At 33.7% G+C, this 23,232-nt stretch overlaps 1 protein-coding gene across 1 annotated transcript in view; it reads right to left on the bottom strand.

Annotated features, from left to right (window-relative positions):
* The window catches only part of LOC149802116 (adhesion G protein-coupled receptor V1-like), a 513,020-nt gene that overhangs the window by 66,492 nt on the left and 423,296 nt on the right, over nucleotides 1-23,232 (bottom strand). The window contains exons 90-94 of the mRNA XM_089956897.1: nucleotides 22,692-22,885; nucleotides 21,788-21,928; nucleotides 15,274-15,426; nucleotides 14,408-14,554; nucleotides 9,916-10,061 (exon numbers count right to left, since the gene is read on the bottom strand). Of these exons, the coding sequence (XP_089813023.1) occupies nucleotides 9,916-10,061; nucleotides 14,408-14,554; nucleotides 15,274-15,426; nucleotides 21,788-21,928; nucleotides 22,692-22,885 (781 nt within the window). The remainder of the gene's footprint in view (nucleotides 1-9,915; nucleotides 10,062-14,407; nucleotides 14,555-15,273; nucleotides 15,427-21,787; nucleotides 21,929-22,691; nucleotides 22,886-23,232) is intronic.

Genomic DNA, 23,232 nt, shown 5'->3' with positions numbered 1-23,232 from the left:
AGAATAAACTTAAAAACCTAATAATGTTTCCTACCTTAAATATTCTCAGCATGTTTTTTTATGTTTTCTAATTTCATGGTGTTTCTTTTTGTAATCATATCATTATATGTTTTTTATCTTACAGGTGTTGTCTAATGTTGTAAAGCGCTTAGAACTTCTAAAAATTAGGCGCTGTACAAAGTCCTCATTATTGTTATTATTATTGTCCTTTGTGCCATGTTAAAATACTTGGTACACTTCACTAGCTAACAGATGGTGAATATAGATAGAGACAATACAATTTTTTATACGGATTTAATCCAACATAATATATATTTACAAACATATATTCTCTGTCACAAACATATGAAATTATTGATAATAGTGAGAGTAAATCGACTGAACTCCTATAGATAAACAATGTTAAACATGCTTGGTCTGTAAGTGCAATCTACTCTCTTAATTAATTGGTCAATCAGCATAACAATAATAATAATAATAATAATAATAATAATAATAATAATAATAACAATAATAATATAATAATAATTTCATTTAAAGAAGCTCATTTTGCCAACTGACCAATCTTCCATGAGGCCTTCTACAATTATATATATATATATATATATATATATATATATATATATATATATATATATATATATATATATATATATATATATATATATATATATATATATATATATATATATATATATATATATATATATATATATATATATATAATGCAAAATTTATACAAAATGAGGTGTCTTTAGACAACAAATGCTGTTAAAAACTATATAATTGATCTACTGCTACAGGATGAGTACATACAGGATTCATACAGATAGTAGTAGCAAACATGTGTAAAACAATATAGGCGAGTACATGATAACAATGTTGTAAAAAGTAGTAGTACTGAATTAAACAAAAACATACAAAAGATTGTTTTTGCAGATGCTGACTAAGAAGTGTTCTGAAAGGCTGACTTTATGTTGGTGGTATGGAATTCCATAGTTTGGCTCCAGAAAAAACAATGCTCTTCTTTATAAAACTCTGAATATGGATTAGATAATTAAAATTGTTGTTTGAGATGGATCTTAGTTCATACCTATGTACATTTTCATCAAAATTTAAAGTTACTTTTAAGATAATTAGGAGACAAACCTTTAAAGAATTTATAGACCAGTAAACCCTTTTCAAACTGAGTTCTCATTATGTGTGACATAGGTCATGTGACATGAGAAGTTTGAGCCTGCATGCTCTGAGTGTAGACAAAATAATTTTATAATTTCCTCTTTTATTTCACTGAATATTAAAGTCTAAGAATAATGAATTTTATGTTTCAACAAATTTTATTATGTGAAATAAAGATAATTATGTGTCTTTCTTGTGTAAATAGGACCTCATGCATTGGAAGACTGAATGTTGGTCAGTATGGTGTCAGCTGTTATTTTGTTTACAAACATGGTCTCAAACTGAGATTTCCCATTTGGGTATTCTTAAATGACTACCATATCAAATGGCAGAAGTAGATGAAGAATGAATTATTCCACATTATGAGATGGTAACAATTTCATAAAATATCAATGGAATTAGTTTGGTAGAGGTAGCTTAGGAATTAATTGTTCCACATTATGATATGGTAACTATTTTGTAAAATATCATAGGAATTATTTTGGTAAAAGTAGCTGAGGAATGAATTGTTCTACATTATTGGATGGCAACTATTTTATAAAATATTGTAGGAATTATTTTGGTTCGAAACCTTTAAGTACAAACTCAGAAGCCTTTAAATGTAAGAATCACACCGTTTTATTAAAAATGGTAACCTCTAGACTGAACTTAGGCCAATTTATTAATTATTTTGAATTCAAGGCACTTGTTCTTACTTTTTAATTTATTCTTCTATATATTTTTTTATTTCTCTTCCTCAATTTTATTAAGAAATTAGAAAAATTTTTATTGATTGAAGAGCAAATAAAATTAATGATTTAAAAATGTATCCTTGCTTTATGTAGCCAAACTGTTTGTAATTCTAAATAACTGACCGAGCTGCTGAATAACAGCTTGTTAAATATTTCCGCTTCTGAATGGCAGTTCCTACGGTCGGCACCAGTGAATAGCACTTTTAATTTCATTTTACTCCTCTAATAGCCTAAGTGGCTATAGTATCCATCTAGGATGTGGGATGTCATGGGTTCGAACCCCGGGCAAGTCCTATGAAAGACTTATAAAAATGGTACTAACAGCTGCCTCGCTTGGCACTCAGCATTAAGAGGTTAGTGTTAGAACTGTAGAACTTGTCAACCTGGTGTCAGGATAATGTGAATGGGTGGGACATCATGCTACATGTCTGTGGCATGATGCCCCAGTGCTAGATGTCACTATAAACTGCCACGCTGCAGACATCATAGCGATTTGACTGAAAAATTGTTAAAGCTACATTAAAATTCCAAATCACACATACAAATATTTCATTTTACCCAGGTAAGCAATAATTTCGCATTCTCATTTACTCAAAAATATTCATTGTCACTAGCTATACAAAATGATGAAAGTAAACTTGGAATTTTTGTTTGTGTAATTTTGATAATGTTAATGAACTATATTATTGAATTTTTAAGACCCATAGTGTATTGATTTTCCAAATATTTTCCGACATCATCACTTTAATAGTCTGAGACTAATTCATTATCAAAACTGCACTGTAAATATTTTATTACACTTCTGAGATTTACTGCATAGTGAACACAATTCTTGCATAAAGGTAGGCTAGGAAAAAATGCTGAATAGCATTTACCAGTATTGAGTGTATGACAGATAAAATGCTGAGTGGCATTTACCAGTATTGAGTGTATGACAGACAAAATGCTGAATAGCATTTACCAGTACTGAGTGTATGCTAGGCAAAATGCTGAATAGCATTTACCAGTATCGAGAGTATGATAGACAAAATGCTGAGTGGCATTTATCGGTACTGAGTGTATGATAGACAAAATGTTGAATAGTATTTATTGGCAATGAGTGTATGACAGATAAAATGCTGAATAGCACTTACCAGCAATGAGTATATGATAGATAAAATGTTGAGTGGCATTTACTGGTAATGAGTATATGATAGACAAAATGTTGAGTGGCATTTGCCGGTAATGAGTGTATGATAGACAAAATGCTGAGTGGCATTTACCAATAATGAGTGTATGATAGACAAAATGCCAAATAGCATTTAGCAGTAATGAGTGTATGACAGACAAAATGCTGAGTGGCATTTACTGGTAATGAGTGTATGATAGACAAAATGATGAGTGGCATTTACTGGTAATGAGTGATGATAGACAAAATGCTGAGTGGCATTTACCAGTAATGAGTGATAATAGACAAAATGCTGAATGGCATTTACCAGTAATGAGTGATACTAGACAAAATGCTGAGTGGCATTTACCAGTAATGAGTGTATGATAGACAAATCACTTTAGAATAGGCTATGTTGCAGCACAGCAGTCATTTTGACTAGCAAAATGCTGAACAGTATACTGATCATGAACATATCTATATATCCATATATATATATAAATGATAAATGGTTCGAGTAAGTTGATGCACCACAATGTTCCCTTTCAATAATTAACTATTTTACTTTAAGATAGCTGGCTGGCAAGTGAAATATTCTTACAAAGATAAAATATTATCAAAATAGTCCTTGCATTATGTATTTGTCTGAATATGTGCATCATGCTTCATCATTCTCTGTTACTGAATGTAAATTTCAAAGTTTATTCTGATTGGTTTGCAGTACCATACAATGACTGACAATCATCCTGGATATTGAACTGATGCAAATTCATTTTTTTGAAATACAGCAAAGAAGTTTTGTATTTGTCAATGTAAGATTTAATGTTCAAAATTATTTTATTTATATATGTGAATTAAATTCATTTGCCTGTAGTTTAGCTATGTAAATAAGAAAACTTGATGTGATCAAATCTTTCATGTGTAAATACATTTTTTGTAAATGTTTTGTAAAAAATTTGAAATTATTTTGTATGTTTAGGAAAATTTAGTGTTGAATAATCACCTGTCACTTCCTAATTGTATTCTGATTATAACAAGAGAAAGGTTCAAGTAGACTGGCTTATATCCTCCCTTTCATAATGTCAAAATGTGTCCAAAATTGTTGATGGTAACCATTGACAGTGACGGGACCTAACTAACTTCTTCCAGTGGAGCAAGTGAGCTATATGTGTAGGTTCTAAGGCTTTTAAAGAACAAATGTACTTCCGCTTGGACCAATGGGAGAAAACTCTACTTTCCGTCATGGCATTTCAGAGTGGCAGGCCTTCTTGAGCAAGAAATTCTGTTCACCACTTGTTCTAAGAACCATTTTCTTCTGACATACATGTGATTCTCCTTGTGGTAGGACACAAATACTATTTAGAAAGATATCTACCACACATATCATTTTATAGCTGAAATCATTTGCTTCTAAAATTAAATTACATGTATTAGTTTTTAAAAAACACGAGAAAAAAAACATGAGAAAAAGAAACAAGAAAGTATTATTATGTATTCTATCCACATATTAATAAAACCAGCCAGAACCAGTCTACTGAGAACTGGAACTATTCCATCAGTGCATAGTGAAAAGTCAGAATTTAACAGTAGTTAAACAATGGCTGACATGTGTACATTACAAGCTGTAAACTGTCAACTTTACTATTGTAATTAGAAGAGTTGAAAGAATTTTTTTTTTTTTTGAGGAGTTGAAAGTAAAAGGTTCAATGGTGGGCCAAGATGACTATTGAGTCTTCAATTAAAAATCAGCATAGTTTTGCCAGAGGTATGTTTAAACCAACCAAAAGATAAATCTGGCAGAAACACTTCATTTTTTAAACCACTGGAAATACATGTATTACAAGTTCAGCAATGCTTGGAAATCAGTTTAAGTGTGTGCAGACAATTATCAGAGGTCCACAGTTTGGATTGTTTGTTGATGCAAAGTGTATTTTAAGAGCACAAAATGATATTACCTGGCATATGCAGACACTATCGAATGGAAGCAATAATTCCTCTTTTATAGACACCTATGCTTTAGAGGGACTTGTTTGAGACTGGATGAAAAGTGGATAATATGGCACTGAGAGTTTATTTTCCAATTTTGTGGTAGGTCACAATTTACCATTCTGCAGAGGACATTATGGGTATCATGAGCTGAGCACAAATAGAGTTTAGTTTACTCCTCGGAATTTTGACTTTAGGCTTTTTAAGCTAGATGAAAGACTGGCAGAGATTCAAAGTCAATTATATAGAAAGTCAAAATGTTGTTCCTGATTAACTCTGATGTAGGATTAAACACTGGTCTGTCCACTTTATAACATAGGACAGCAGACATACTGATGGTGGAAAAATTCATGTCTAGACTTGGAACATCTGAATGTCAGTGGAAAGTTATTGTCTAGACATGGAACATCTGAATGATATATATTGGAATGTGATTTGCACCAGTGGGGTGAGAAAGTTGTGGCCAACTGACTCACTGGCAAAAAGGTTCTGTATTACCAGGGTCACAAATTATTTCTTATGACTGTGCAAGATTATGAATCAGTTTTGCCTGTCACCCCTGCTGGCCACAGAAGATCACCAGTGACTTCTGTCCTGTGCCATCCCCTCGACCTGACTCCAGGTGTGACCCAGCTTAGTGATGTCCACTTCAAGGTCACATTGCCAGGTGTTTCTTGGTCAGCCCCTTCTCAATGCCTGTCTGATAATGTTGGTTGGCGGCTTACATAGGGTGTGTCCTATCCAACCCCACCTTCTCATCATGATCTCATCTTCTACTGGAAGCTGGGAGGTTCTCTGACACAGGTTGGTGCTGGTGATGGTGTGTGGCCAGTGGATCTGGAGAATTCTTCTTAGGCAGCTGTTGATGAAGGTCTGGATTCTCTTTAGGTTGACTTGGTGGTTCTCGAGGTCTCTGCTCCATACAGTAGGACTGACTTCATGTTGGAGTTGAACAGTCTGATCTTGATAATCAAGGAAATTTTTTTTGAGTTCCAGATGTTCTTGAGGTGTATGAAAGCTGCTCTCACCTTTCTGATCCATGCCTTGATGTCTGTGTCATTGCCACTCTGCAGGTTGATAATGCTGTCCAGGTACATGAAGGACTCCGCCTCTTCCAGGGAACTTCCCTGCAGTGTGACTGGGTTGTTACTGACATAACTGATCTTGAGGATCTTGGTCTTGTCTTTGTGGATGTTGAGGCCAACCGGTTGTGTCCTGCATTTGTTGCTTACTGTAGGACAAGAGCACTAGGTTATCAGCAAAGTCCAGGTCCTCAAGATGACTCCACAATGTCCACTACATCCCATTTCTCCACTCATTGGTGGATGTCTTCATAATCCAGTCAATGGCGAGAAGGAAGAGAAATGGCAACAGCAAGCAACCTTGTCTCATGCTAGTCCACACTAGAAAGCTGTCTTTGTGCATCCTGCATGAATGACTCTGCAGGACATTCCGTTATAAGCGTTCTTTATCAGGTTCACCGGCTTGGTTGGGATGATGTAGTGGCAAAGAAGTTTCCAGAGTGTCTCTCAGTCCACACAGTCAAATGCACAGAGGCCTTGACCTTGTATTTAGGATTGATTACAGGTGGTGAACAGCATTCAGATTGAGGCAAAATCTAATAGCATCTACCATGAAGATAAATTCCCTCTGTTGGGGCCCCGAGTGGCCGAGTGGTCTAAAGCGCTCTCCATTACGGATCACTGCCATCTCACCTCTGTCTGCGTGGGTTCGAGTCCAGGATTCGGCCAATGTGGGTATGTGAGAAAGCTTGCCAGTAGCTTCTCATGGGTCAGTGGTTCTTCTCGGGGTTTTCCTGGGTTCTTCCTCCACCATTAATACTGGCCGCCATGCATAGCCTATCGTGTGCTGAAAAATGGCGTTAAACCCCACAACAACAAATTCCCTCTGTTCAATGGCTGCATCAGAATGTTCAGGCGTGTCCTTCTCATTCCCATTGTTGATGTGGGGATTGTTCATCACCTATACACTCCTGAATCCAAAGGTACAACATTCCACAGGAAGATGATCATTTATCATCAGTGTGCATGATTATTTTCCCTTTTGGATTTGAAATCAATGGCAGTCACATCATGTCCAGAACCAAGTGTGGTGTGGCTATGGAATGATTATCTACCATGGCCGGTTTGATGGGGTCAGATGACTCCCAGTGTAACACCAGCTCATCGTGTAAAACAGAGGTGGTCCATCCACCCATATGTCTGCTGGGTGTAAGACACCATTACTATCAGTACTGATGAGAGGCATGGATGGCCCATGCATCAGTCTGAGATTGACAGAAGCATGACTGCTAAAACCATACAAGGCTTGGTAAGATGGTGGATCAGTTATCAGCAGGCTGGACAATGTGTTAAATGACTTGCAGTCTGGTCTGGTTGGCAGAGTCTACTGTTAATCCCACACATAAAGCTGCCATATTTCCAAATCATGCATGGGCATAGAAAAGGACCTTAACACAGTGGGATGCTAATTTATATTTATGTCAAACTCGTTTCTTGACCTCTATGATGGTAATGCCTGTTCCAAATTATGAATCATTTGAATCATTTGCAATTCCAACACTTGACTGGAATCACTTGTCATGGTAAAACTGGGTCTACACTCACAATTCCAGTCACTAGTATAAGCACTGTTTTGGGGATCTTCCTTGTGGGTGCAGGTGACATGTCAACATCCCCTAAAAAACCCAGCAATGATTCCAAAGTAGGGTGGAGGATTAAAATGTCATGCTACAATGATTCTGACCATGCTTGCTCATTTTTCACTGCACTTTAGTTGCCTTTCTCTAAAGCTGGAACTTATGTCTTTGGTCCATGACGCACTCACATTACATACATGTGATGATGAGCTCCTTGTGCATGTCAAACATGTCTTATATTTGTCATGGAATTGCATAAATCCCTTTATTTAGTAAATACATGTACTCGGGTTTGGTTTTATGTGTGTACAAACATGTCTTATATTTGTCATGGAATAGCATAAATCCCTTTATTTAGTAAATACATGTACTCGGGTTTGGTTTTATGTGTGTACAAACATGTCTTATATTTGTCACGAAAGAGTATAAATCCCATTATTTAGTAAATACATGTACTCGGGTTTGGTTTTATGTGTGTACAAACATGTCTTATATTTGTCATGGAATTGCATAAATCCCTTTATTTAGTAAATACATGTACTTGGGTTTAGTTTTCTGTGTACAAACATGTCTTATATTTGTCACGAAATTGTATAAATCCCTTTATTTAGTAAATACATGTACTTGGGTTTCATTTTTTTTGTGTACAGACATGTCTTATATTTGTCACGAAATTGTATAAATCCCTTTATTTAGTAAATACATGTACTTGGGTTTTGTTTTTTTGTGTGTACAAACATGTCCTATATTTGTCATGGAATTGTATAAATCCCTTTATTTATTATTTATTAATTTCTTGTGTATAAGTTATAACTATTGTACTACCACATTTATTTTTCACTAACTGAGTGAATTCATTTTTACTGTTTGAGTAAAACACATCATTCTTTTTGTTGTTTGAAATTACTGTGAATCATTCACCTTTGTCCTTGTACTGTGTAAGGTCATTTATTTTTATTTTCATTTTTTGCATTATTAGGTTCATGCAGATTATGCTAATTTGTCCAATATTTTTGATCTTATACACACACATATTAATCATAATTCTTTTCTTATTCAATTCATTTATCATTAAACATTGTATTTGTATCACCATTAAAAGTGTTTTGTTGTATATCCGAAATCCAACCCAGTTATCTTGCTACAATATTTGTTCCCACAATCTTGAATCATTTGCACTTTTTTTTCAATTGATTCACATCTCTATGAAAAGCAAATCCCCAAAATACACAAGTGCCTACTACATAAATTGTTGAAATAAAGGCAAACTCATATTGCCAAGGTGACTAAAAATTACAATAAGTGAAAAGTGAAATATAATTTACATTATAAGTGCATGACAAATCCACTGGTGAAAATTGTGTAGCAAGTGGGTACATCTGGGATACTGGTGGCCACCTAGGGGGCATATATAATGTATGACAAAGAGAAGTGAGGTGTGAAACATTTGTATACAATGATGATAGAGTGAGAAATAGATTAAAACAATTTAGATGCAGTTACTAACCGGGGGGGGGGGGGGGTGAGAAAATTCCAAATAATTGTTCAATAGATGAGAAGGCACAAGTTGATGAAATATTTATATATTAGAGGCTGTGAGAAACAGCATGGTTTCTAGTATTTAAATATTTATAAATTAGAGGCTTTGAGAAACAGCATGGTTTCTAGTATTTAAATATTTATAAATTAGAGGCTTTGAGAAACAGCATGGTTTCTAGTACAAGCAGAAGCATATAAATGACAAACTGGTTGAATTTGCCACCAATTCTTCTATCTAAAGGGGAAACCACTCTTGTCTGACTTTCACACAGGCCAGCAGATGACTTTTTAGCACATCTGTTGATATAAGAAATTTTGAGAGGGCTGGATTTGTAAAGTAGTTGATGCACTCCTAATATATTATAATTGGGTAATGTATTGGAAGAAGAAACAGGAAATGTAATACCATGTGAAATTTAGCATATTTCCCATGTTGATTGCAAAAACAATGAATGTGAACAGGAAATATAATTATAGTTTTATTTTATAATTGTACATAAATGTACAAGAAGTTCTGAAAACTTTAACTGAAAGCCTAACACAGTTGTTTGACAAGGCCCTTTAGAGGAATAAAATCAAAATGCAGGCAGGAAATCATTACAATCTCCTATATAACCACAAACTGCTAATCATGCTGCAACAAAAAATCAAAAAAAGGTGCAAAATGAAAATACCTGGAATCGTCTGTGAAGCCAATCAGTCCCCTGATATAGTCGCTGGCCAGTACTGTCACATTGACATACAAACTCTGATTGTTCAGTTTTGCATCCTTCTGGACTGACACCAGTTTGATCAGAAAGGTAGATGACTCCTCTGGAATCTAAAGTATGAAAACATCTTATGACTGTTGTAAAGTGCACGGTTTGTACATTTGCCATATTGGCTATAAGTTTGTCAAATGACTTTTTTCTAAGACAAGAAAAAAAAATCACTGTATCTTTTTAAATGCTGTTAAATCAAAATCCAATGTGGCACCCATTATATCATAGTCCCATATAAAGGCACTAGTTAGGCATGGCTGGCTCTGGACAATATTAGACAAATGGTTCTATTGACCTAGACTTTGTAACCCTACAAGCGACAGTGTTCCCTCTTTGTCCACAAGGCAAACCATGTGTTAATTTTGAGGCAAGAAACTAATGTAGCAATAAGTTGTCCTTGTATGTGTAACTGTGACCCTGACCTCTGAGCTCTGTAAGCCAAGATCTGTAGCCTATAATTTTAACATATCAGTCAACTCTCTGCAATGGTTGCTGCAATTATGTAGTGCTGATTGATCAAAGTTTCTTTTAAAGAAATCAATTTTCCTTGTTTATGCTAGTTACCTTAAAATTTGACTTTAAAATCCCAAAATCAATAGTTTTTTTTTCCTTCAGTGAGCAAGATATCCACAAAAAATGAGTCCAGGTATGTGGTTTACAGTTAAAATTAATACACAAAAAAACAGTTATCATATTTGGCTAACTACAACCTTGACCTTTGACTTATCAAATCCAAAAATCTATATGACTGTCTTTTTTAATCCATGCGCAACCATCCACAAAGTTTATTGATGATATATGGTCTAAAAATAAAGTAGTTGTCCAAAAAGCACTTTCCTAAATTTGGGTTACAGTGACCTTGACCTTCAACCTTTCAACCACAAAGTTGAGAGGCTTCTTTCTTACTCCAAGTGCAAGCGTTCCATAACATTTGATTATGGCATGAGATCTTTAAAAAAAATATAATGTCTAAAATCAAAAACAGTTTGATGAACAAAATCATATCATGAGACGATTCACCTTATGACTGTGTATAAAAATACACTGTTCATATGAAAACAGTGTACATTCTAAAGTGAATACACATCTTACAATTGCTGCCAAATGATCTTTCATACATGTTAATGAGTCATATGTTCATGACATGTCAAATCAACAATATATTTATTTGTTAAGTTATTGACAAAAGGCATTTTCACACTTTTACACATATCTATTAATCCAACCTAAATCCTAATAACCAGCTTAATTAATATCATTGCATCATCATTTCAATGAAAGGGTTTGTCAGACTCTACTATAACACAGTAAACAATCAATTCAATAACTGAAGAAAACATATTAAAAGTAATAGATTTAACAAACACTCAACTCATGTCCATTAAAAATGAAATTAATGAAACTTGTTCAATAGATTATGCCATTAGCTAGCCACCAACAGCATTTCACATAATAGCTACTAGCACCATGTGACATAATAGCTACTAACACTATGTGATATAATAGCTACTAGCACCATGTGACATATAATACTATCACCAAGTGACATAATAGCTACTAGCACCAAGTGACATAACAGCTAATAGCACCATGTGACATATAATACTATCACCAAGTGACATAATAGCTACTAGCACCAAGTGACATAATAGCTACTAGTACCCTGTGATATAATAGCTACTAGCACAATGTGACATAATAGCTACTAGTACCCTGTGACATAATAGCTACTAGCACATTGTGACATAATAGCTAATAGCACCATGTGACATATAATACTAGCACCATGTTACATATAATGCTAGTACAATGTGACATATAATAGGGTTATGGTTATGGTTAGTAACCCTAGTCAATAGCAGCATGTAACATAATAGTTTAACTAGCACAATGTGATATGTAACAGTTACTAGCATCAAATGACATAATAGTTACTAGCAGCATAGTATGTGACATATACTTATTTCTAGCTGCATGTAACAAAACTACTAGAAATAATACTAGCAGAAAGTGACACAATAGTAGCAGCATGTGACATCAAATCTACTAGCAGCATATAATATATAATAGTTAATAGCTGTATGTGACAAAATTACTAGCAGCAAGTGACATAATAGCAGCATGTGATATAATAGCTACTAGCAGCAAAAAATATTTAATGATGCAAAATCCCATTCTAGTTGGTTTTTATTACCCCAAATCTGTAACAAAATTGAATAAATTAAATAAATGAGGTCCACAATCATACCCATGTTGTAAATCAGAAGGCATTACAGTGAAGGACTTTACAATGAAGGGCCATTGTATTTATCAATGCTATCTTCTAATGCAGACAAGATAACACTATCTGAATCAACAGGTAGATGTGGTCAAATGAAATAGTATGCCAAAAGATCAACAGGTAGATGTAGTCAAATGTAATAGTATGCCAAAAGATCAACAGGTAAATCGGGTCAAATGTAATAGTATGCCAAAAGATCAACAGGCAGATCTAGTCTTTTGGAACAGTATGCTAAAAGATCAACAGGACGATGTAGTCTAATGGAACAGTACACTAAAACATCAACACCCAGATGTAGTCCAGTTGGATTGTATGCTAAAATATCAGCAACCAGATGTAGTCTAATGGAAGAGCATGTCAATACATCAACAGCCATATGTAATCTGTATGTAAAAATATCAGCCATCAGACAAATGTAAACTAAGGGACAAGTATGCTAAAATATCAGCAGCCAGATGTAGTCTAATGGATTAGTTTGCTAAAATATCAGCCAACAGACAGATGTAGTCTATTGGAATAGTATGCCAAAACATCAACCAACCGGCAAATGAGTTGAATGGAATAGTATGCTAAAACAACATAATAGTCTGCTGTAATATCATGCAACATGTTGATTTATTACAGTGGAATAGTATGCTGTAATGTCAGGCAGATGTAGTACAGTGGAACAGTATGATGTAATGTCAACTAACAGGCAGATGTAATATCAACCAGTCTATTGGAACAGTATGCTGTTATGTCAACTAACAGGCAGACGTAGTACAGTGGAATAGCATGATGTAATGTCAGTCAACAGGCAGATGTAGTACAGTGGAACAGTATGATGTAATGTCAACCAACAGGCAGATGTAATATCAACCAGTCTATTGGAACAGTATGCTGTTATGTCAACTAACAGGCAGACGTAGTACAGTGGAATAGTATGATGTAATGTCAACCAACATGCAGATGTAATATCAACCAGTCTATTGGAGCAGTATGCTGTAATGTCAGTCAATAGGTAGATGTAGCACAGTGGAACAGTATGATGTAATGTCAACCAACAGGCAGATGTAATGTCAACCAACAGGCAGATGTAATATCAACCAGTCTATTGGAACAGTATGCTGTAATGTCAACCAACAGGCAGCTGTAGTAGTGGAACAGTATGATGTAATGTCAACCAACAGGCAGATGTAATATCAATCAGTCTATTGGAACAGTATGTTGTAACGTCAACCAACAGGCAGATGTAATATCAATCAGTCTATTGGAACAGTATATTGTAATGTCAACCAACAGGCAGATGTAATATCAACCAGTCTATTGGAACAGTATGCTGTAATGTCAGCCAACAGGCAGATGTAGCAGTGGAACAGTATGATGTAATGTCAACCAACAGGCAGATGAAATGTCAACCAGTCTATTTGAATAGTAAGCTGTAATATCAACCAGTCTATTGGAATAGTATGCTGTAATATTAACCAGTCTATTGGAATATTATGCTGTTACATCAACCAGTCTATTGGAATAGTATGCTGTAATAGCAACCAGTCTATTGGAATAGTACGCTGTAATAGCAACCAGTCTAATGGAATATTGTGCTGTAATATCAACCAGTCTATTGGAATATTGTGCTGTAATATCAACCAGTCTAATGGAATATTGTGCTGTAATATCAACCAGTCTATTGGAATAGGATGCTGTAATATCAACCAGTCTATTGGAATAGTATACTGTAATAACCAGTCTATTGGTTGTTGTTGTTATTGTTGTTGCTGTAGGGTTTAACGCCATTTTTCAGCACACAATAGGCTATACCTGGCGGCCAGTATTAATGGTGGAGGAAGAAACAGGGAAAACCCCGGAAAGAACCACCGACCCATGAGAAGCTACTGGCAAGCTTTCTCACATACCCACATTGGCTGAATCGGAGACTCGAACCCATGCAGACAGTGGTGAGATGTCAGTGATCCGTAACAGAGAACACTTTAGACCACTCTGCCACTCGGGCCCCCCCCCCCCCCAGTCTACTGGAATAGTATGCTGTAATATTAACCAGTCTACTGGAATAGTATGCTGTAATATTAACCAGTCTACTGGAATAGTATGCTGTAATATTAACCAGTCTGTACTACAACTCACATTATCATTCTTGAGTGTAACATTAAAAAAACAGTAAACTTGTTGCGCTGGGCAAATTGCAGATCCTGCTGTGTGCTCTAGTTGGTTAGCCAGTACCACATCCTGTGTCTCTGTACTCGTTTCATTCAATTTTGCCAACCATGACACCTGAAGTACATAAAATATAGATATGTGAGATATATCCAAGGTCATTTAATGCATGCCATGGGTCAAGGTCAATGATGATCAATGATCATCACTAATGAAGCAGGCAATCCTTACAACACGTTTCATTTACTTCAAACACTAACAGCAGAAACATGCTACTGACATTGTAAAACACCCCATAAAAGACAGATCTGAATGTCAAACAGTTTCAGTGAAGAGGTTGTTAAAATATTTTCTGTTTTTAACAATGGCAGCCATATTTGAGACTGCATTAGTATCATTTGTATTAAATTGAAAGCCCTCTGTCAAATTTGGTCCAATTCAGCTCAAAATTTTGAAGAATTAATTTAATGGGTTTTCTATTTTTTAGTAATGTGATCATATTTGATTCTTGATTGACATGATTTATATAAAATTGAAATCCCAATAAACTAGGATGCTTCCTGTCAAATTTGGTCCAATTTTGTAAGGAAGCTTTTGAGAGAGGTCATTTAAAGATCAACTATTTTTAGTAACTGCAGCCATATTTGATGATGGTAGATCAGCATTATTTGTACAAACTTGAAGGATCTTCAAGCCAGGATGCTGCCTGGTTGGACAATGGACAATTGATGACAAATGATCAATAATGGACCCAATGATATACCATAAAATGGTTGGGCCTAACATATCAGGTAGGCTAAAAATAATGACTTTGTATAAGTTAATAACAAGCTCACCTCAACTTCCCCAAAAATAGCCTCTAGTCTGGCCAGTTTCAGTGTAAAGGTTGGTGCTAGGTCCTCATTTACCACCACAAACTTTGAGTCCTCAGAGAAACCAATGATTCCATTGGACAAGTCATTCTGGCTCACTGTGATCACAGAAAACCCCTGAAATAAGACAGCATATAGTATATTATAATATGTTGTCTGCATGAATGGGTAATGAATCTGTACTCATCAATATTAATGTAAATTAATTCTATATGTGCTATTCCACCAAAACAATGAGTCCACATAATTATTTTGTCAGTATTGATGACTTACAAGATTTCTGCATTAATAATAAAAATAGAAATAAAAGTATGAACTTAAAAGCGCCATGCAAACTGTATGATCATACTTAACTTTTCAAGGCACTGTTTTGGTTCATACTTCAATAAACATATAAAAAAAAAATGGTCAATACTTATAACGAAACTCCACTTCTAACAAAGACAAATTAATGAAAAATATTTTTTGTAAAAATTATTTATAAAATGTAATACCAGTTAAAAAAACACTTTAACCTTGTCTAACCATACATGAATAGATACAAAATAGAAATCCATATTGGTCATTATATCCTGTGATGGACTCTATTGTACCAGTACACAAAGTGAAATCCGCATTGGTCTGACCACTAGGCCACTGGAGTGGTCTTGATTTCAAAGTAAAATAACTTGTGAAACTGTCCATGGTTGTCATGCATGCAACATCTACATGTTTTATATCTGCTTCCATGCAGTATATCATCAGGAATCAACCAGTTGTTATTGAATCTGAGAATAAAATTAGATTTCTGTTTGCATCTGAATTCAAAAAGTTATTTTCATCCCTTGCCTGTTTTTCACCAGATGTACAATATCCATTATGTGGAAAACCTTGTTTTTCACCTGATGTACAATATCCATTATGTGGAAAACCTTGTTTACACCTGATGTACAATATCCATTATGTGGAAAACCTTGTTTACACCTGATGTACAACAGCCATTATGTGGAAAACTTTGTTTACACGTGATGTACAATATCCATTATTTGGAAAACCTTGTTTTTCACCTGATGTACAATATCCATTATGTGGAAAACCTTGTTTTTCACCTGATGTACAAAATCCATTATTTGGAAAACCTTGTTTTTCACCTGATGTAAAATATCCATTATGTGGAAAACCTTGTTTTTCACCTGATGTACAATATCCATTATGTGGAAAACCTTGTTTTTCACCTGATGTACAATATCCATTAAGTGGAAAACCTTGTTTACACCTGATGTACAACAGCCATTATGTGGAAAACCTTGTTTACACCTGTAGTACAATATCCATTATGTGGAAAACCTTGTTTACACCTGATGTACAATATCTATTATGTGGAAAACCTTGTTTACACCTGATGTACAATATCCATTATGTGGAAAACCTTGTTTACACGTGATGTACAACAGCCATTATGTGGAAAACCTTGTTTACACCTGTAGTACAATATCCATTATGTGGAAAACCTTGTTTACACCTGATGTACAATATCTATTATGTGGAAAACCTTGTTTTTCACCTGATGTACAATATCCGTTATGTCGAAAACCTTGTTTACACCTGATGTACAATATCCATTATGTGGAAAACCTTGTTTTTGCCGCTCAGCATTATTTCCATCTGTTCATTTTGGTGTGAAATATGTATGAAAGGTGGACGTAATAATATGCATGATACATAGATTTTGTAATATGTATGATATTTTGACTGTGTATTATGTATGATACATGGACAATGTTTCATTTTTGAGGGCCTCAAGGTAGATTAATTCTTAGCTAATTGTGTTACCCTCTTTAAATAAGGTAATTATTATTATTATTATTATTGCTATGTAATATGTATGGTATATTGTTACATATAACAATATTTTTTGTAACTCACGTACATGATTTTGTATAATTTTTTATAATTCTTATTCATGGTTGTAGTGTGTTTAGACTATCTTTACTTAAGTTTAGCCTATGTGACTTGAGTATAATGTTGCATAGGAGTTATAAATAGATGTTTAAGTATGTGTTGCCTGTTAGTAATAATCATCTTAATAATCAGACTTAAAATGGTGCCTATGGTGTAGTTTCTTAGTGACTGATGGGATATTGATGTTTCAAAAACAATTCTGTGGCTTCCCATTGGTTGTGCTAGTTCACATGAATATGCTTAATTAGACATAAAATCAATACTGTATGTTTTGATGTGGGATCTATTGCAAAGTATAGTCATAATATATGGTTTATATAAGGAGAAAGTTCAGCATTCAGTTTCATTCTGATTTTTGGAGTCATTCATGCTTATTGTGTTCATATTGTAAGACTGCAGATGTATTTTATGTTGTACTTAAATATATTTTGAGAGGAAAAACATTTGTTTGGACTTTTCAGTGGAAATAGGAAGTGCTCATTATTTTGACTATGATATTATTCTGGAACTGCTATAAATTATTAAATTATTCGAATAAATTCTGGACAATGCCATCTTGACATGGTTTTTGGAGGACAAGTGCATTTCCAGTATTGAAATTTATAAGGAACTTTTCATTCATTTAGGGCTTTCATAATAAGGATTCACCTCATAACACTCTAAGTTATCCTCATATTTTTCATTTATAACTTTGATAATTAAACTGTTTATTAAGTTTTATAAAACTTGTTGGTTTTGATTCTTTACTGTTACTAAAGTTTGTGAACATAGAGTCATAACAGAAAATTGGGGGCTCGTCTGGGATACAAAATTTTAGAGAAATTGAAATTGTTTTTAAATTTAAATTCATTTTATTTCGGAATTATCTTAGTCCCTAATCTATTTGATTGTATATAGTGAAACCAACAAACTTTCACTATGTCAAGTAAAGGGGAGAACTTTATATTACATTCATTAAAGTCCTTGACTAATTGCTCCAACTTGCCAGACAATATGATCTTTCACAGGTTTGAGGTATCTGCAAGTTCTCATAGATCACACACTAAAGATTATTCTATACCAGGAATGAGTGAGTAATTCAAGTTATGCTGAGTATTCAAGTGACTGATGGTTTAGTTGTGGAAGCATGACTGTATAATAATAATAATAAAAATAATATAATGACTTTATTTAAAGAGAATATCACAATTAGCCGAGGAACTAATCTGCCTTGAAGCCATTATACAAAGGAACTTATTTATATACAAATGCACACATATACACACACATGTATACATATGCATAGTAACATGTACATGTATAGACAACAATATATTCAATTTCTTTCCTTTCACCTGATGGATACTCACCCATACATACTGAAGCCACATAGTCAATATACATGCCATTAGTGACAAAATAGATGAGTAGTATATTTAATGATGCCCAGAGGCATTTATGAATAAAACTAGTTTTTTCATTCTCATTTTAAATACATCTCTGAAGCCACATTATCTACTGGGCTTGCAAGAAGGAAATAGAGTGGGCATTTCTAATCTCAACTGGAATACTATTCAAGACCATAGTTCCAGAGTATTGGAAACTTTTTTTTTTATAAATAATTCCTTATTTTGTTTGGGAATTCTATAATGTTTGGTAGACATGGATCACAGGTAGGGAGTATTACCAGGTAGCCTATACTGGAATAGTGATTGTAATTATTCAGGACCACTATTATGGGATATCCAGTATATTAATTTGGCTTTTCTCAACCATATCTGATCTTTAATAGGTAATACTTTTAACTTTTTTCAGCTAAATTTTCCCTGCTTTCTGTTTGGATTGATATTTGCCAATAAGCTCTTTTTTGAAGATGTGTTAGCTTTGCTATGTTTTTATCATTTGAATTACACTATACTGTATTACAGTAATCTAAATATGTACAGCACTTATATAACTGTTATAAAATAGTTTTCTGTGCTTTTCTGGATGAAAATGTTTTATCCTACTGAGAAGCCATAAACTTGAATTAACTTATTTTACTGGTATGTTTGATAAGTTCAGTCCATGATAGTTATTATCTACCAAAACACCAACTAGTGTATCATGACAGACTATTTGAAAATTTTTATCCTTCCATGTCAGACAGTTCATCACTATCATGATTTGTCCTTCTTTGCCGTGTTGAGATAAGTAATATTTTAGTTTTACCAGTATTTACCACCATGTCATTGCATGTGCATCAGCTGTCCAGTTTGTTTAGGGCATCCTGTAAAGAAATTTCCAGTTCATGCTCTGTGTTTTGAATGTTTGACAATGTTGTGTCATCTGCATAGAAATCTGTAGATGAAATTTAGTCCCCCCAATAAAAGTGGTAGATCATTAATAAACAGTATAAGCAATAATGGACCTAGAATTGAGCCTTGTGTACTCCATATTTAATTGTTCCAGGTTCAGACAGAACATTATTTATATAAACATATTGTGTTCTCTCACTTAAGTATGAAGCAAACCATCTAACTTTGCTTTCATCACATTTTCAGTGTCTTTAAAAGAATTTCATGACCCATTATGTCAAAAACTTTCCTGAAATATACAAATACAGATCCTATTATTCTACCTTGATGAAGTGCTTGAAGCCATCTATCAGTTAGGGAGATCAAGGCAGTCTCACGTGAATGTTTCTGTCTAAAGCCTGACTGATTAACAGCAAGTGTTTGGGTAATAAGTCATGGATCCTGCAGAGCCTTTTCAGTTCATTAAAGTAGTTTTCTATCACAGGTTTCTTTAATTTTGTTGTAATAATAGTGGAAAAACCCACTGAAAACATTTGCAATATAAGTGTCATCAGTGACTAGGGTGTCATTTTCCAGAAGTGAGTGAAGTTCATTTTTCTGATATCTGTGTGTTTCCCCCAGTGAGTTCAATGAAAACTTTCCAAACAGAATTTGAGTTGCTCTTGTGTTTTCATGTAATGACTGATAATAAATTATTTCTGGCTATTTTTTAATCATATATGTTATTTTATTTGTCCATACTTTATTTTGTGCATGGTTTCCCATAGCCTTGAATTGTCTCACGTTTTCATGGCATCTAGTTTTTCAGTAGTAAGCCAATTAGGTTGGATTTCATACTTTACTCAGAGCTTCATCTATGTCATCCAAATTTTGGATTATATTCCATGGAACTTTATATAGGTCATCAAGAAATTGTTCTTCATTAAATTTTTGAATGATCTGTAAATAATAGTTTTGTGTGTATTTTCCCTATTTCTCTTGCATTTTACCTTTCTTGTAAAAAGGTAGGAGAGTGGTCACTATGACCAACATTTAGTACATTAACAAATGCCACATTGTCTGGTAGGCTGGTATAAATGTCATCAACAAGTGTGTTTGATATTTCTGTTACCCATGTGGGTTTATTTACCATCTGGACTAGTGATTCAACAAATTACATCCAGTTCTTCCTTATTTGAACACTAAGTAAATCCTTATTTACATAACCTAGAATATGAGTTTCGCTCTCCATGCATTGAGAACATTCTTCATTTGTTTAACAAAGTTATCATTTCAGATTGCTCTGGAGGAAGGTGGACTGTAAACGAAACCAACTAGGAATGATTTTGCGTAATTTTGAGGAATTTCCACCCAAATTCTCATTTTCATGTAGCTCCAAGTCAGGTTGCCTTTCTGTATTTACATCTTTCCTAATGTATACATCAAGACCTCCCCCTGCTGTCTCTCTGTCCCTGAATAATGGTTTATTGTAGCCTTGACAGTGAAATAGATTATCATTGTGGTTAAGCATTTAATTTGGTTTCAGTGAGTCCTAAAACATGTAAATATATTATTTTCCATGGAAGAAAACATTAACTTAATCTGGTCTATTTTTCCCACTATACCTTGTACATTTCAGTGACCTATGTTAAAACCTTTTGTATTTAGTTTCATGTCAATTATATGTATGTCATCATGTAGTGGGGCACTCAGTGAAATCGTCTCATTTTGACATCCTGTCTCCATATTTAAATGTTTATATATATTAGCATGCTAGGAATAAATGTTAGAAAATGCACAGGATATGTAAGCTTGACCGTTTACTTATAAAATTTCACAAAAATATATATATTCTAAATGTATACAAGTCAAATCCAATTGGAAGCAGCTTAGACATTGACCTGCTGTTGCATAATGTGCTGGCAGACCATGATCTATGTTGTTTGTTCTACTGATTACTGTTAACAAAGTGGATAGACTCAAATCTGGAAACACTTTATGTGATGGGAGATCTGTCTGTGCAGTTTGCAGTTGGACTCAAGTTATAAGTTAGTACATACAGCATGTTACAAAATGCTAATAAATAAATCACATTAATATACCAGGATTTTTAAAAATATTTTCTATAATTTGTTGAACATGAAGTTCAATATATGTGCTTTGAGATGAAATACATACCATAATTCATACTCCCTGTCAAACAACATTACAAAACTAATAAGAAGAAAAATGGTTTTGAAAATGTATTAAACATCAATTTGAAGATTGATCATCCAAAATACCTTCTTGCCCCCATCAGGTTGTCCAATGGCTATCCTAGCCCCTCCCACTGGCTGGGTCAGGTAGACAATGATGGTTTCATCTGGTTCAGGCATACCATCAGCTAGAATTTTCACCATCACATTCTTAGAAGTTTCACCATCCTAACAAGGATACCAACATTAATAATTTTTGTTTTGCAGAAACCAGATGTTATTATTATTATTATTGTTATCATTATTATTATCATTATTATTATCATTATTATTAGTATTAGTATCATTATTATTATCATTATTATTATTATTGTCATTATTATTATTATTATTATTATTATCATCATCATCATCATCATTATTATTATTATCATTATTATCATTATTATTATTATTATTATCATCATCATCATCATCATTATTATCATTATTATTATCATTATTATTATCATTATTATTATTATCATTACTATTATCATTATTATTATTATTATTATCATTATTATGATTATCATTATTATTATTATTATCATTATTATTATTATTATTATTATTATTATTATTATTCACTGAATTTCAAGTGTGGCTTGTTATTGCTCTTTAACTCTTGAGCCAAAGATCAGACCACTTCTATCAGCCTTAGACCTTTAATTTATATTATAGTTGTCCCTAGGTGTGTTTCCCATACATTATATGTGACAGAACAAATAAATAATGAAAATGTTTGTTACTATTATTATATTATCATTGGGATAAAAGCCCCCCCCCCCAATGTCAAAGTAATTTAGAATTGGAAGACATGAATTTAAATGCAGGAGTCAATTTATTTTGTAAACAATGATCCACAAAATAGCATTTCACTCCACTGGTTTGAATTTTCATTTCTGTTATGCAATAAAACACCAAATCAAACATGTGAAATATCTCCTACCTTGAATATCAGTTTTGTGTCTAGGACTTCATAGTCCTGACCACCAGTAGCTGAGTTGAAGCGGTCCCTGTTTCCCAGGATCTCTGTGATTGTGTCATTTCCAGTGGCTCCTGGCTTTGGGACGATCTGGGATGACCAAGATTCACCTCCTCCTACAGTTCTGACCAGAACACTCACCATCCCAAATATTCCAGCTACAAATAGATATAAAGAGACTTTGATTATACAGTAAATTTGATTTTGCAATCATTCCCTGAACATAATATCATTTTTCAAGTACTTTTTTAAATATCTATAAAACTCCTTAAAGCTGTATTTCCAACATCACTGTTTATAATGTCCAACATTTAAGATATCAGAAAATCAATCCTTAGAATGTAGACAAATAGGTGACAAGATGTTTGAGCAATGGCTGCAAGAAAAGTTTTGTTACAAGATATAAATTTTTCTAACTCAATGTGTTGTATATATCTATGTTTTTTAACATGGTTAGGTCTTGATATTTATTTTGTAGAATCCCATATCTGTATTACATATTGAC

This window comes from Sinohyriopsis cumingii, chromosome 4, assembly GCF_028554795.1.
Source record: "Sinohyriopsis cumingii isolate HCF-2022 chromosome 4, ASM2855479v2, whole genome shotgun sequence".
NCBI classification, from domain to species: Eukaryota; Metazoa; Mollusca; class Bivalvia; order Unionida; family Unionidae; genus Sinohyriopsis; species Sinohyriopsis cumingii.
The sequence above is the reverse complement of the archived record's forward strand: the minus strand, read 5'-3'. Positions and strand labels throughout refer to the sequence as shown.